At 41.2% G+C, this 16,589-nt stretch overlaps 1 protein-coding gene across 4 annotated transcripts in view; it reads right to left on the minus strand.

Annotated features, from left to right (window-relative positions):
- The window catches only part of LOC105189613 (glutamate receptor ionotropic, kainate 2), a 143,155-nt gene extending 128,290 nt beyond the window's left edge, over positions 1-14,865 (minus strand). For all 4 annotated transcript variants that reach the window (XM_025305343.1, XM_025305344.1, XM_011151838.3 and 1 more), the window contains exons 1-2: positions 14,632-14,865; positions 8,036-8,241 (exon numbers count right to left, since the gene is read on the minus strand). In XM_025305343.1, coding sequence (XP_025161128.1) covers positions 8,036-8,129 — 94 coding nt within the window. In that variant the 5' untranslated portion in view covers positions 8,130-8,241; positions 14,632-14,865. The remainder of the gene's footprint in view (positions 1-8,035; positions 8,242-14,631) is intronic.
- Positions 14,866-16,589: the final 1,724 nt, after the last annotated feature.

Raw genomic sequence — 16,589 nt, forward strand, 5'->3', positions numbered from 1 at the left:
GCGTCTGAAACGAAGTTTATACCGAAAAAAATAGGAACGAAAACTTATTTGATTACGACACATACGGGCGTCCCCGAGAACTTGCGACATTTTACTGACTTCTCCGGATATTATTTTTTCCACTATGGTACCGACTCCGCTCACTCGCGGCCCGCAGAGATGAGTCGCCGGCAGTCGCAGAGTAGATCGATGGGTTTTCACGATATTTATTGAAGTGCGTAAACTACGAACGCAACTCGGAGACTTTCCAAAGGGATCCCGATTTCGCTAGCGAGGACTTCGCGACGGAGAAAGCGGCGTCTTCGTCGGAACCTCGTCGTTCCGGAAAGTTACGGGCGCAAACGTAACTAATGAACGAAAAGGTAGGCAACCGCAATCTCATTAAACCGCTGAAGTTTGTTCAACCAGTGGCTCTTTCCCATCAAAGCGCATTGATCGCACGGCTACATCATCATTCGCCCTCAAGTCAAAATTGACAAAATAATGACGTAGACCCCTATCTGAGCACGTTCGGTCTCTCGTCTCGATACAAGTAAAGGGCAACGAACGCGCGAGCCGACGAGCGACGCGGAGATGCGAGGGAAACGGATGAGTCAGGAAGAGAACAAATACTTATGAGTTATGAGTGTCTCGGAAGTTCGCAGCCGATCGTCGATTCGGATCGGGCGTTTCAATCTCGGAGTTTAAGAAGCCGTGGAACAGAATGCAGCATGGAGACCAGGCAAAGTAAGTGGAGGAGGAAATTGAGAGGTGATCGAGGGTACGTGGAAACTCTCAGGAAGAGTGCATGAGCGAGAAGGACGAGGCGAGGGAGAATCTCCGTTAGGAGGAACTATCGCGGAATTATTAAGAGCGTTTCTCTGTTTACGGCGCTCTTCCGCGTCCAACAGCTATTTCCGGTAGTACACGGGGGTGGACGGACTCGTTGCAGCCGTCTCACGACTCGCTAAGCGATTTCCATGATTTTTCGAATCTTCCACTGTGCGCTTCAATAGAAGGATGTCTTTGCAGGCATGGTCCGACGAGTTCGCTAAATTCACACGGAACACAATCCCATCGAATGACGGAATATCGGAGCTGCGTCGAAAATATTGTCGATCGTGAAATTAAAGTAGCAATTATTCATGACAAATTAATGGAATTCAATCTTTTAAACACTGTGTGGACTGTCCAGATGTTTTTATTCACGACTTTATTTCTTTTTAATAAACGTAAATTCGCCGATAAATTGAGAAGAAATATTTACCCAGTTCATGATAACAAAATTGGATATGTATAAAATATAATATGGACATATTACTGAAATATTTCGTGATATTATTATAAAATATTTGTTCTTATTTCTAATAAGTATCTTTGAATATTTTTGTATATATTTCGCTAAAATAATATTGAAAAAGTAATAAAATTAATATAATTATTTTATCATGTAACACACAATGGCACAATATTTCATTATTTATATTTTATGAAAAAGGTAATATAATACAGATATTTTCAATATTTAGTTGCAAAAGAGCTCGATTTCATGCATCTCTAAAATGGAACGTTTGTTTGAAAGAGCAAAGAGCAAAATCCTTTAGTGAGAAATATTTTCAAGCAGATAAAATTGTACAAATCACATTCAAGATGATGAACTTGGCCGAGCAGTTCTACATAATCGCGCGATTTCGCGGAAACAAGTGTGAGATTAACTTTCCACGCTAATTATTCTAATAGCGGCAAGCCGCTAACTGAATTAAGCGAGTGAATATTAAGGATTTCCTTGTGTGCACGAATTCAAGCGGCCGAGCATTAATTGGACGTCTAACTTTCTTAATCGTGATGAAATATGCAAACTAAACGAGTACGTAACGCGTTGCTAAGTTGCGGGGAAGATATTACGCTGATAGTACTACACAGAGCGCAGGATAAAGCCGAGATCTAGGAAGGAAAACTCTCGAGATACTGATATTCGCGGCGCCACGAAGTCGTATCTACTCTTTCGCTCGTCCCTTGCTTCCCCAAGGCTGTCTTCTATTTGTCTCTCTCTCTCTCTCTCTCTCTTTCTTTCTCTTTCTCTTGACACACACACACACACACACACACACGTGTATGCATGTGTATGTATATATATATATGTGTGTGTGTGTGTGTGTACATCCATGTTGCATGCATGATATATGTATGTATGTATGTATGTATGGATATATATATATATATGTATATATGTATGTATATATGTATATATGTCTACTCTCTCCCAGGTCTCTTATTGCGTTACCACAGTAGTCTGATTTCCTACAGCGTGTAGAATCAGTCGAGGGTAGCCGACCTCACTTTTCACCGGAGTAGAACGAGCACGCTCGTGCGTAGCGATGTAATCAAAAATAGGAAAACGAATGATCGAAAATAGATAGACGGACATCTAAGGGGACGCTGAGGATAAAACGCTTGCAAACATCGCGCGATATATCTCGTTCGCTTCTCGAGAGAATAATAAGATTCATACGTGCGATTTATTTTTCTGGTGATTCGATACGCCCTCGAAGATGAAAGGCTCGAACGATAATGCTTTTATTTCGTCGCTACGTTCCACGCGGCTAAAGTAAACGGAATCGATGCTTTAGAAAAGTTTGTAGCTTGAATCTCGCGATTATCCGAAGAGCAAATAGCGTGTTCGTCTAAGCTGCGAATTATATCACTTAATGTAATTTATACGGTTTGATCGACGATGGATTTTTCTCGCAACTTCATTGTGCGGCAAATGACTAAACCGAAAACCCGAGACCTACGCGCGAGAAATAAAACGATCGGCCGAACGATGAAATTCTAAACCAGCAAGATGTTCACAAGTACGAAGAACAAAGAATGCTGGGAGTTTTAAGATTTACCACGGGGACGCAAGGAGAAAGAAAGAACTGTCGGGAGTCCCCTTTGTTGTGGAAGTTACTCGGTTCCATTTATTCACTCTCTTCTTTCGTCACTCGCCCTTGACAGAGGAAGGAAGAAGGAAGCCCACGGGAAAAGCCGGATTTTCCGAGACACCCTCCTCTCTCGTTCTATAGCGTGACAAACGCTATATACGCCAGAACGCGGTGCGATATTGTCGTGGAAGTGCTTCAAAGATTTCGAGTACACGGTATTCACGTAACAGATGAACTCTCTTTCTCTCGATACGCGCGCACGTATGCGCGTCGTGCAAAATGCAGGAGACCAGCCCGACGCGTTTGCATTTCCGCATCTACGGTTATGAAATATTTTTGTACTTCACATTTCGCCAGATTTTATTCGACCGACGCGCTGGAACTTTGAAAGTACAAGAGGGTAGCGCGGTGAAACACAGTGATATACTGATTGTCCGTAACAGTCAGGAAGGCGAGTGCGCGTCGACGCGGGGAATAATTTACGAGTACCAGTGTTACATCCGGAATCAGCCGTATCGGCGAGCTGCGACGGTTATTAAGCAACGTTGGCGTGCGCCAACGTGAAGCGCCGGCGGAAACGTAAGTCACGGTATAAGAGCAAACTTCTTTTATGTTACAATTTCTCGTGGATGAAACTCGCATCGCAGATGAATGGTGAGCATGCACGAACGGCTCCAAGTCCCTTCTCTCGGCTCGTTTCGTTTCCTTTTAAAAGAGAGCTAGACACGCCCGGAAGATTTACTGAAAGGATGAATACGGACGATTAACCAGTGAACTTCCTGCATTTCCGTACGCCTCTTTTTACTCGTATTTCGCACAGGTTCGATCGATTTCGACTGAGAACGACTCGCGCGACGCTTCGCCGACGCGACTTCGCCTCCGTTACAACTGTTGCCCGAATAAATAATTTCCATGCGCGCTTCGCAAACCGCGCGTACAACTTTCAGCTTTGCGAACGTCAACGTATATGTTTTTCTCCCGCCGACAGAATCCGTCGGCAAAGCCGGAGGATGTATATCGAATAAACGAGTGTCGATGCTTGCCTCCAATTTGCCATGTTCGCTCACTCGCGACTGACCGTTGCTTGAAATAACGGCGAATTTTCTAGCATTTTAAACGAAATTTTCATTGGCAGCTGTACATCTCTGCACGCGTCGTAATGTTTTCCACCGGTTACTCTCGTCGTAAGATAAATATTAACTACCCATTGCACGCGGAAGAGAGAACTAGGTCGAGTGCGATAGTCGAAAGTTGCATTTTCACATAGTTCTTTTCTGCGTTTTGGAGGACTCGCGTGTTGCCAACTTTATGGCATGCGCGCATGGGCGAAACTAAAAGAAATAGCGAGAAACTGACTGAACATTCCATTTGAGCCGGATTCAAACGATGTGACCAACAGTTAGATAAATATGAAAAAATTCGCCACACGGAAACACATAAAGCGCCATTTGTATCCGCAATGTTCGAGATGTCAAAATCAAGCAGCGCGATCTATCCTCGCAACGTTAATTAATTAATAAAAGCGATTTATTCGAGCATCGTTTAGACGCCGACGACGGTGTCCTTTGTCAATCCGGATATCCCGAAGAGCAGAGGGAACGTAAGCAGAGAACACAATTTATCGTAATGAACCTTTCACAACAATGAACTCTCCACCCTTATTTATCCATCCAAATTAACGGACGTTAATTAGGTCAGGCAGCGCAGTTTGATCGAGGAAACTTTCCGTTGTCAATTAATCACTGTCTACGCTACTTATTACTTTCACTTAAAGGTTCTGCAGAGATTCCGAGTTTATTTATGCATGAGGTACTTTGTTACGTAAGGCTACTCCAGATTGAATGAATCGTCTATCACGTGCGAGGTTATCGACCGATTTGACGTCGAATTTTGATCAACGATACACCAAGAAAATTTATCGTCCGTAATCATCTGCATCGAGTTTCCGAGTTTTCAATATATTATGCGACACTTTTGCGAGTAACCCTCGCAAGATTTGAATCTGCCGAGACAGAGTTAACTTTAATGTATATGCGTGCGTGAATGAGAAATAAACCCTTACCATTCGTACTGCTAAATTTTATACTTTTGCGTTTATTATTATTCTACTAGTCTTTCTGTAGAATTGTCTATATGTACAATCAAGTCGCGATAACATCGCCATAAGGAACGGATCGATGCAGTTACAACAGTGCGATACGAGACAAGCCGTTTGTATTAGAATTCAAAGGGATGATGTGAATTATCTCTCCTCGCTACTTCGCCAGTTATATCCGTATGTTCCCTTTATCTTTGTATCCGCTTTCGCGTTCCCGCTGTCTAAACGTCCTACGTGTTGTGCGGCGCATGGGCGTCTCGGGGGCATTCAAGGCGAGAAATCCAATTTCAATGAAAAGGCGGAACAAGAGGTTACGACGCGAGACAAATATCGCGTTTCAGGCGTTACAGGACCGCATGTTATGTATGTGTTGCTTGCGTAAATTGCTGAATCGTCTCTTTATTCGAGAGAATTTAACCGATTTATCGCGAAAACGGGAGAGGAAGGAAAAGCATCACCGTGGAATTCAGCTTGTCTTCTTGCCGTCGGATATTAACGGATGCTGTTGTTCGCTTGGCGAATCAAGACGTCCTTCAAGGCGGTATGTAAAAAAGCTTTCGAATATTTGGTTTTTCCAATTAAATTGCGGCTGCACGGTTAACAAGCAGAATCAATATTACATGTATGATTAAAATCATGGAAATGACATTTGTTTCTGCAAAATTGCAAATAACACATTTTTCTCTTGCAATATTTTCCAATCTCACATTCGTTAGTACAGTGAAGCGAAGTACCGATAATTTACATTGGTCATCCATATTTAACAGCGAATTCAACTGACTAGCAATAAGCGCTTCCACCCCGGGCACATTAATTAACAACTATATTAAATACACGGATTTCATTGCTACTTGCCATTCATGGAGACCACATCAGAAATTTGGTAGTTATTTCACGATAAAATGGTACAAGTGCATATTCACTTCATCGTTATTGACGAAATGAATATATATTTACATGTGCATTTCTTTTCGGATTTTTTCGGAAATACTTTCCCGTGGCATGAGAAGTTTCAAATAAAATTACTGATTGATGTTTTAATAAGAAATAATTTAACGCTTTGTAATTATTGCTCTATCAATGCAGGAATATCGGTCTAAATTACTACATAAAGTTAAATTATTTCTCTTTCATACGTATATAACCGAAGCATAATCTCTCGCGAAACTCAATCAGATATATTGACATATTCGAAATAATTACTGTTTCAATAATTTAATGTCAAAATTATTGATTTTCTGCAAAGTGATGGAATGCTATAAATTTGCAGCAATCTTCGTCGCTAATCTAATCGAAAGGTTTTTAATTTTCGAAAGCTAGAAGACAAGCAAATTCTAATAATGGCTTTGCATAACAATTTGAATAATAATTAATGTATAAATACACATGTACGTAAGTTGCGATATAATCAACATTTGAGTTAAACGATGCATCACCACTCGGCGCTTAATAATCAAGATATTCAATTGTTCTTTCAAGGTAACTATCGAATAGAGCGGACCTTTAAACTTTGTGTGTGATTTTAATTAACGTATTGCTGAAAAACATATTCTACATTTAATAAGACACCTCGTTTATCTAAACGAGATGTTATAAGGTAAGTATACCAGTTAGTCAAGATGCTTTTATCGAGCAGCTCATCGGAGTCTCATTAGTAACATGATAACGGATGTTCGTGCATTATGAGTCCGTAATCTGATGTGCTAAGTAGCTGACGTGTCTCTATTACCCTATGGTTACAAGAAGAACACCACTAGTGCCACTTGCAACTTCTCCAGGCTGGTATTGCGTTACGTGATTGAGTTTCGCAAATTGCCTACAAACACGATAACGCGTTATGATACCGGCGAATTACGCGGTGTTCTCCGGGATTTTACATTTCGCTTGAAATGTATTTTTGCGTGTGAACAATTTAACAAAACATACGTTGTATTTACCGTAATATTACGGGATATCAAAAATCATTGTGAAGTGTCACTCGAGAAATGTACGATTGATCGTTTTTGCATTAATCGAAATTCACCTCTTTACCAAGATTCATTCTTTATCGTCATAAAATATATATATATGAGTCATGTGAGTCTGTTTTTCGCGCGAAGTAATATTGGTTGGTGAAAATGTCTTTACCCGACAAAGAAAGTGGGAAATATGCGAAGAAAGTGGGAACAGCGCAAGAAAAGAATAGGTGAAATCGCCGTAGTCGAAAGAGTATTTCGCGACCCACGCGTGCCCCAAGGCGTTTCCCGAGTGCAATAATTATCGTCGGAGACGCCGCCGACGAACGTAGTCCGCGACGAAACTTTCAGAAAAGTTAGGTTTGAGAAGCGGCTCTCAGGTACGCCAAAGTTTCCGGCAAAACGAGGGGAGGGGACGGAACAATCTTTGGGAAGTGTCGGGACAAAATATCAAGCCACGCGTCTAGTCCGGCGCCCTCGTGCTTGACAAACTTTTCTTCGCTCGATACAGAATGATTCAGCTTCGAGAGAAGTAGGAAATGATATTTCAATATTGCGACGTCAAATCGATGCAGCACGGCGGAAGAGGATGAATAAATAATACCGGGCGAATCGAGACGCATACGTGAACAAAATACATCCATTTTCTTTTGAGTGCCGCGAAGAAGAGCACGCTGCCTTCAGTTTCAGGCTCGAATTCGTATCTTCAGGTGTAACTTCGAAATAGCGTAAGTTAAACACACGTTCAATCCAACGCGTTCAACGGTGTGTTTAACGACGTATGAAATAATTAAATTACCTTATTCCGCTACATATATAAACCAAGTCACGCACTATGTTATATTTGTAAAAACGCGTGCATTGTTCCTACGGAACAGCCCCGCTGTGCTGCTACCCGCGTGCTCTCTCAATATTTAACTTAAAATTTAACTTAAAAAGATATTAAATAATGTAACCTCTCTCTTGTGATTTTACCGCCTCGTCGGGTCGTTTCGTGGCATATAACGATCAAGAGCGACACCGAAACGTGCAAAGCGAGACGACTCTTGAAGCAAAATGACAAGTAGTAAACTCACCGATTTTGACGACAGAAGGCAGCGCGTAGAGTACTGACGGCAGCTGGAGCAGCTGAAGGACGAAGACACAGGCTACCAGGCAACCCAGATTCATAGCTCATCTCGAAAACCCACCGCCGCGGCCTCTCGGTGGCCCTTCACACGAACACTACCGCACGAACTATGTTTACGATGGATATGCCTCGACACACTTCACACGCATTTACCTAAACACAAAACATAACGTCAACCCGAGAGAGCTCGCAATGACGGCCGCTCTAGCAGCGATTAAAATAAATCTTAATTCTAACCGGAGTGTCGTTTACACACTCGACGCTCACCACCTGGCCCGACCGCGAGCCTCCAAATCTCTATTCCGAAATTAAACTCAAATGTGTTCGATAAACGCGTAAACAAACGTAAGAAAATTATATATTCTGTGTGGAACGCATCTTGAGCCGCGAATTGCAGCCGCGTTCTTCCTCCAAGAGAAATTAATTTTTTACGCAGCATGTTAATTAAAAGTCTACGTTGAAATACCGGCCTGCAGCAGGATATCCGCCGTGCTCGTCCCGCTCGCCGCGCACAAAATTCATAAAGGTCGGACACGTCCTACCGCGCACGAAGCGTATTTTTCAATTTACGACCGGCGAGATCTCGTGGACTTTGCGACTAGCCGAAAAATTACCATTCTGTGTAAACGTTTGTCGCCCAAAGTCCGATTCAGCAGTTACCATCGCCTTGCTCTCGAGATGCCTCGTACACGAGACGCTCTCCCCTGAACCCTGAAGCGCCGCCCGCTGAGAAATTTGCATATCGCGTATATATATCGCAGGTATCGCTCGTGAATCTCACGGTAATGGAAAGTATAACGTTACTCGCATCACTTTATGTACAAATTTGGACAACGGTCAACATTGAAGGATTCACGACTAAGCTCGTGTGACTTGACGCCTCTCGCAAACGTCATCGCGCATGTAATTCAATATTTCGCGCGAAAAATATGACGATTTATTTTAACCGAATCTTGCGGTTAATCTCGATCATATGTTTTGTCGGATTATAAAAGAGAAAAGTGACGTACAATTTGTGCGCTATCAAATGTGAGTGCTAGTACAAGAGAATTCTTACGATATTTCAACGATGTTTCACCTTCATTGTTATTATCAATATTCATTGCATTATTCATTAAATTCGTAACATATTAAATTCATAACGTTTACACACGTGTTGTTTGAAAGGGATTGAAAACTTCCGAGCTTATATACAATCAAACATTTATAAATATTGCACCTTAGTATATAGCCCCTGAAATATTTCATATTTATTTAAAGACTAATTTACATGACTAAACAGCGCAAGCATTTAATATATATAGCGTAGCGTGCGAGCTTTATACCACTGTGTGGTACAAAATAAAACGTATGAGTATACACATAAAACATGATAAACATTCATAAAATCCCGTATTTGTTTGTGAGAGGAAAAACTTTTTAGTGCAAAACGCGAATCACGTGGCATGTGCATTTCGTCCCGAATATTTGGAGTTAATTCTCATTTTGCGAACATATCTCCATAATTTAACTTAATTAAACTAACCTTATTAATAATTAAACTTGACCAATTTGCACACATAAGTGGGTGAGTGGAAAGAGAAAGGAAAACGTTATTTTTTAATTATATTAAACACACCAGCAGCACAACGAAACAGAATTATTAGGTGTGACGGCTGTATTTTCCATAATACCGCGCACTAATTCAAAGTATTAGTTATTTAACTTTTACTACGGCTCCAGAGGATCGGAGAAGTCTAGGCTCGCTCTCGGAGCAGGTTTTCAATTTACGTCAACTAAACTAACACTCACTCCTCTCCGAGGATATACATCTTTTATGCTTCGCGGGCAAACAAAACGACAACCGCGCGCATTATTCAACAAACTTTGCATTCCATCCTCACTTAGGCGTTTCTTGCTCTCCGTTATTGTCTTATAAATCGATAAAATTACGAAATAACCGAGCTGTGCTTTTGCGGCGGCGGTGACGGCGCGCCAGCGCTTGCCAGCCAACGTCCGCATTATTTGATTTTAATTCAATGTCACGATTTCTTCGCGAAACGGGAACAGTTTGCGGAACTTGCGCGCGACTCGTTTCCACAACAGCGCTGCGGCGGTTTAGAAGGAACAATGGTACGACTTTTAGTTTCGCGGCGATTCGATGTCGCGCGTTCTCGCCGCATCGCCGGCGAATCGCGCGCGCAGACTTGCTGGCGACGTCGACGACGACGATGACTTTGGCGGATCCCACGTATTCGCGCGCCGACGATCCTTTCGCCCGACTTTATGAGGAGAGGAATGCGTTTCTTACTCCCATTTTCCGGCGCAGACTTATGGCCTGAGTAATTGCCACTCTTTTATTCGAGCCGCGCCGAGCTTTACAATGTCGCGAGAAGAAGGGAAACGTTGTACGGCGAGTAATAATCCCCCGGAGAAGTCCACGGTGTACGTGTTGCGGTGAGTAATTCTTTCGCTAGCAGAGACGAAGAATTCGGTACGTACGAAGCTCGTTTCAATTTCTCAGATGTAATTAATTTAAAACTCCCGGCTAAGACTTTTCGGCCAAGAGTTACATCTTTCCTTTCGTCGTTGTCGTAAATTACTTTCTGTCCCTTTTTACGTTTATGCCTCTCACGCTAATGTTGCATGCTTACTTGAAAGCTTACGCTCGTGGAGCTTACGAAAATAAAGTCGCGAAAGAAAGATATGACGCGCCGAAAAGCATGAGTCTCTCACGCGAGAGACGCGAGAAATCCAGAATGAGGAATTAAACGTTATCGTAATTAAAGCACCGCGGGAATTAATTCGCGCACGTGCGAAAATCCTCCTCGCGTAGTCGCGTAGGAATCGCGACGTAACGTAATAATTTGTAATCTCGCAATTAGAACGTCGCGGGACGAAAGCCCGCCTACATCTGGAGAGAAGGTATATATCCGATCCTCCTTTTCGACTTTACCCTCCCTTTCACCGGTGGAAAATCCCTTTGAAGACGGAAAGGAGAGAACGTAGAAGCGAGGGGGCTGTTAAACGAAATTCTTCCGAATCGTTCTACGTCGCGTCCAGGTTGCCTTAATCGCGCCGCTTTATTCGGTGATAATTCGTCGTGACCGTGGAAACGCCTTAATAGCATAAGAGAAGCGCCGCACGGAAGTGCGCGCTGGAGCCATGAAAATGGCGATGAGGAGGGCGAAAAGTCAGCGAGTGGAACGGCTCAACGGTAGAGAGAAAGAGAGAAAAAAAAAGGAGAGAGAGAGAGAGAGAGACGGAAGGAAGGAAGGAGAGAAAAAGAGAAAGATAGGGAGGCAAGGGACCAGTATTTTAAATACATATATATGTTTATATATATATATATATATATATATCTCTCTTCCTCTCTACCTTTTCGCACTTTGCCTCTCTGTTGACCGCCTACAGCCTTTTGTGATTTACTACCGTACTAAAACATCTTCGCGATATCGCGTCGTGCCGACCCTCCGAGAAGAAAATAGGAGGAAAGCGGCTCGCGCTAGTGAATCTCTTTTCCGGAATTCTCGTTAACACGATCGTTTTCTTCGCCTCCGACACGTGGGCCGACACGTTCGAGAGAATGGAGAAACGCTTACCAAGCGAGTTTCTCCTCTTCTCTTTTTTTAAACATTTCCTCCGTTCGTTCCTCATTTTAGAGCGAATTCGAGTCTGTCGATTCATTATGCCGCCGGATAATAGACGATCGACTGCAACGTTCGTCGAGCCTACCTCGATACCTCTGATACCTCGCGCGGTCTATCAGAAGAACGTGATTTTCGCTTATACGGGCGAACTTGCAGGCGATCCGATAACCGGGAGGACGGTATTTGTGTACGGTATCGAGTGAATCTGATAGTGGTATATGTCCGAAAACCGCCCGCATATGAAACCCACGCGATTCCGCGGATTTTTAAAGCGGCACGATCTAGACGGAGATACGATAAAAAGTCGATAAAGGGCGCCCTCGATCCTCTCTGTTGGTTCTGTCTCGACACACTGTCGTTCAGTGTCCTTTTCTCGATTTTCTCGATTCAGTGCTCGGTTCTGCGGATATCGGTATCGTAACTTCGTCCGGTCATTTCAAGGCGCGATGCAGTGAAATTTAATCGTTCGGGCCGCCATCAGCGAGAGCGAGTGAGCAAAGCTAACTCGGAAGCATACTCCGCTCCGATCTACTCACTCGCGTTCGAACACCGCGAAAAATAGATCCTCTCTTATTTCGGAGAATGGAAACTTAAGGGCAATGCTTGTCCGCAGCGTGTATAAACAGTCCTTTCGACACGAACGACTTGAACCTGCTGCTATCATTGGTGTTTCCATAGTTAGTTTTCGAAATTTTAGTAACGAGCAGTTAGAACATCATCAGTAGATGATGTTAGAACATCATTACGTCGCAATCAGCCAAATCGCAATCGCATTATCGATATTAATAAATCATATTGTCAATATGTGCGGTTGACAGGTTTGATGTCGCAAAATGTTTAATCATGCATAACTTGTTTCCAAATATCATCAAATAATCGGGATTATCTACAACTAGTAAATCGCGTCCTGCATCAAAATCCCTTTGTATCAGGACCTCTTTGACTTTATTATTTAAATATAAATATAATCGTATGATCTGATTTCATTTGCACTGTAATTTCATTACAGCCACAACGAACTGCATATATTAAATTTGAGCTTTCATCTTCATCGATTTTATGGTCGCTTTATTGTCGGAGAAACTGATAAACAAAAGTAGAAAATCGCTGTCAAACATAGCAATAATATGCAAGTCCTTTGTTAAACACAAAGGATATAAATAATCCATTTTTCACAGCAATACAGTTATAGCTACAATTATACTAATAAATTTAAGAAATGATAAATAGAACGTAATGTCAGTAGCTGCTTGTCGCGCGATTTATTATTATATTTACGTGTCCGCATTTCGACTACATTTAACATCCCGTGTGCGAAAAGAGCCGAATGGTCATTTCTAAAATTATTATTGTTACCCGAATCTCGTATAGAGCTATAAATTTTAGTTAACTCCGCTATGCACGATGATAAAACGTATTTATTCAATGCCGCGCCGATAGAGCATCGATACGAGTTATATGCATTGAATAATAATGCTCATTCGCGACGGTAAAATTCTATCCTCAAAAAATATTTTATCGCGTTGACGCACTATATAAGCATAACTTTAATCTCACATCTACAACATGTGCGTCGAACATTTCTAAAGTTCTAATTTATTGAAGCTCGTGAGGAATAATCTATCGAAAGCACTTTAATGTATATTAATTAAATCATAGCTTTCAAGTCTCGTACGAGTAATCGAAAATTCATAACTCCGTTAATGGTACAAATTACTCGTCGCTCTGCATTAATTTACTTTAGCTGTAATCTCAATTTCCTTTCACGCATGCAATCGCGCATTAAAGCAATTAGACAATCTGCACAGGGAATACGAAGCATTGCGCGAGTTTACTCTTGCAATTGAGATATTTCAACATTTCCGGAATTTCATAAACACATTGTCGAAACTAACCGGCCAGTCGACTGTATTTAGTGCATTTGCAATAGTTTATTATAGTATAAATATATTAGTACGAGCGGTAGGAAAGCAAATGTAATAGAAAGCTTTTTCACAGAAAGACAAATTTTCAGTGATTTTTTCTATCACACATACACACACATGCTTATTTGTGTGCTGAATATAAAAAATTAATATTTGATATATATATATATATATATTACATTTATTTTCTGTAGATATATATAATTAACAACTAATTGTAATAATCATGTAAAAATGAATAGAAAGTCGAAAAGAGACGTCTTATTATTTACATCGACTGCGAGTATGGCAAGAGAAAAACGAGAAGAAAGTTATTGGAAGGCTCGTTCTACTGACAAGTCACGTGGCAGACAGTAAAGTCTAAACTACGAGAACAATTCGTCTCGGCTCGAGAGGCAGTTATCGATTTCGCCAACAAACCGTACACAACCGCATCGTGACACGAAGTTCGGATAGCACATTGGAATAAGTGATTGAGAACGTGCATCGTTTGCGTCGATTGTGTAATTAACCAAGTGTGCTGTTGTAGAAAAAAATATAAAAGAATAATTAAAAAAATATCACTCTTTTGCAATGACTCACGCATACGTGTATGCGAGTCTTTTGGTTCAAATTTCGCGTACAGCAATCTGAAGATTATCATTATCGTAAGAAACTGTCACCCCTCATTCCTCCAGAGAATATTATTTACGTAACATATATACACACAATCTTTTAAAAGTAAGGTATTTCAATAAGCACGGAGAAAAGGCACAATATGTACATCGTGATATCGTCTCGAACGAATTTTAAAGTAAACGTTTCCTCTCCAGTCGAGAAAGATTCCAACTTTTCACGATTCGCTTCCGTATCCGGCATTCTATTAATTTAACTCCAAATGAAAGAATCCATTGAATTAAGAATGATGTCATACTGAGACTCACTACAATCGGGATCTTAATCGACAGGTTAACCGACCGACGAAGGTTAACAAATGGTTGTTCACTGACCGGGTTTCGCCGAAGCCGTCAGGTGCGTTAATGCAATCCGCTGTCAGGGAGAGCTCGTGGATTCCTTGAAATATCATGAAGCCGACGTTCCCAAGAGCACGCGGACGCGTCGTTTTTAAAGAGATCAACGTGTAAAGACATGCGTCGTCTTGGCGGTGCACGTAAACATAACCTCTATGGAGGTCGAATTTTCATCGCGGAAACATAAACACACACCTCTACCCGTGACAGCGGCCGGCGCGCGACTGCCGCCGGCCCGTCGGTCGTCGACTCGCGACAACGACCGAGGGCGCCCGAACTTCGACGATCGCCTTAGCAGCCACGTGCTTATAGGCCAATAACGTTTGGCGCGACCCACGTGTTCGCCCGAGAACCATGTGCGAGAGATCAGCGCACGCCTTGCCATTCCGAGCGTTTCACTATTCGGAGCTATACTCGATAGCCTACGGAGCTATTCAGAATGGTTTCCGATCGGAATAATTCCGTTTTCTTTAGAAAACACAGTGGGACTCTGGCGAATAGCGGAACGATCCCGACCGGAAACCTTCTCGAATAGTTTCATAATGCTTGCTTGTTGTTTCGGCTTCGTCTATGCACAGGCGATTTTCTTTTTTATCCTTTTTCATCTTCATTTTTCGTACTTTTATATTTCTATTTTCACTTCTCATATCCTTCTTTTGTATAATATTCGCTCTATATTAACACGTTGATTATCACACTGATTTTTATTGATTATCGCAATGCTGAATTCAAGCTTGAATCAGTAAAGATGCCGTAAATTAATATAAATTACGGTAAATCGATACCGGAAAAATGCATATATCCGTCAACTCGTTTCAATGACTCTCTATCGGTTATATGATTTATTTATTATAACTAATTGATTATTTTTTTGAGTAAGATTTCAAATGGTAATAACGAATTGTTGGTTGAAGCAGATTACATGACTTCAGATTATATAATTTCAATAATATAACAATCTGATAAAATTATCGCATTTTTACCGTTGTCATCAATATCATTCTATGATATAATAGATAAAAAATCATTTTATTTTGACGCATTATTTTTCTTATTTGATGTGAGCTACGGTGTTGCACTCTGGGGAAAAACGAGAATATTGGAAGCTGTTACATTGAGTTCTACGAGACACTACCTATTTTAGTAGCTCTTTCATGTTTCTTATGCACAGCAACACACGTCGTAAACTTAAAGGACTTTTATAGCCATTTTACTAGGGACAAACGACGATCGTTGCATCGCTTCGTAAATTCCTTCGTATTATAAATTTTACATTCGTAAACATGTTATTTACTTCATACTCATATATATGATATTTAAAAAGAAGAGTATCAATAGCAGTAATTTTCATAAATATATTTTTCAATAACAAAAACATTTGTTTACAAATTATTTGTTGAATTAAAAAAGAAAGATCCATGTACGTAACAAAACTTAAAAAAATATAAGCGATTAAATTTATAATTTTTTATTGTCGCGTGTAAAATATTTAGTCCTTCCTATTAAGGAAATTTCGCAAAGATTGCTTCTAGCGTATTATTTGAATGAGATCCAGAAACCAAATCGATGACACTTTGTCATTCTTCCTTTGACCAGTGCGTTTAGTTTTATTCATTTAATCAGGTTTGACAAACATATCGACGTAAATCTTACGTGACTTGATAGAAAACGTCAGGCGAGCAGTATGTGTAGTATGTCTCTTTTGTCAGGTAATGTGAGAAAAAATGTCCAAATATGCAAATGATGGAAATGGAGTAGCAACAGGTTTCACGACGGTTATAGCAGATCGCGAGTTAGTCGAGACACAAACCTCGGTGATGGATTGAAATCGAGTTTCCAAGTGGTTACGTTGAGTGTAGTCGAACATGGCGCGATAGTTGGTTACGTACCCGGAGGATGGCGGTACGCTCAATGTAGCTGTAATACTGTTTTTTCGT

Source organism: Harpegnathos saltator, unplaced genomic scaffold (assembly GCF_003227715.2).
Source record: "Harpegnathos saltator strain DR-91 unplaced genomic scaffold, Hsal_v8.6 scaffold694, whole genome shotgun sequence".
Classification (NCBI taxonomy): Eukaryota; Metazoa; Arthropoda; class Insecta; order Hymenoptera; family Formicidae; genus Harpegnathos; species Harpegnathos saltator.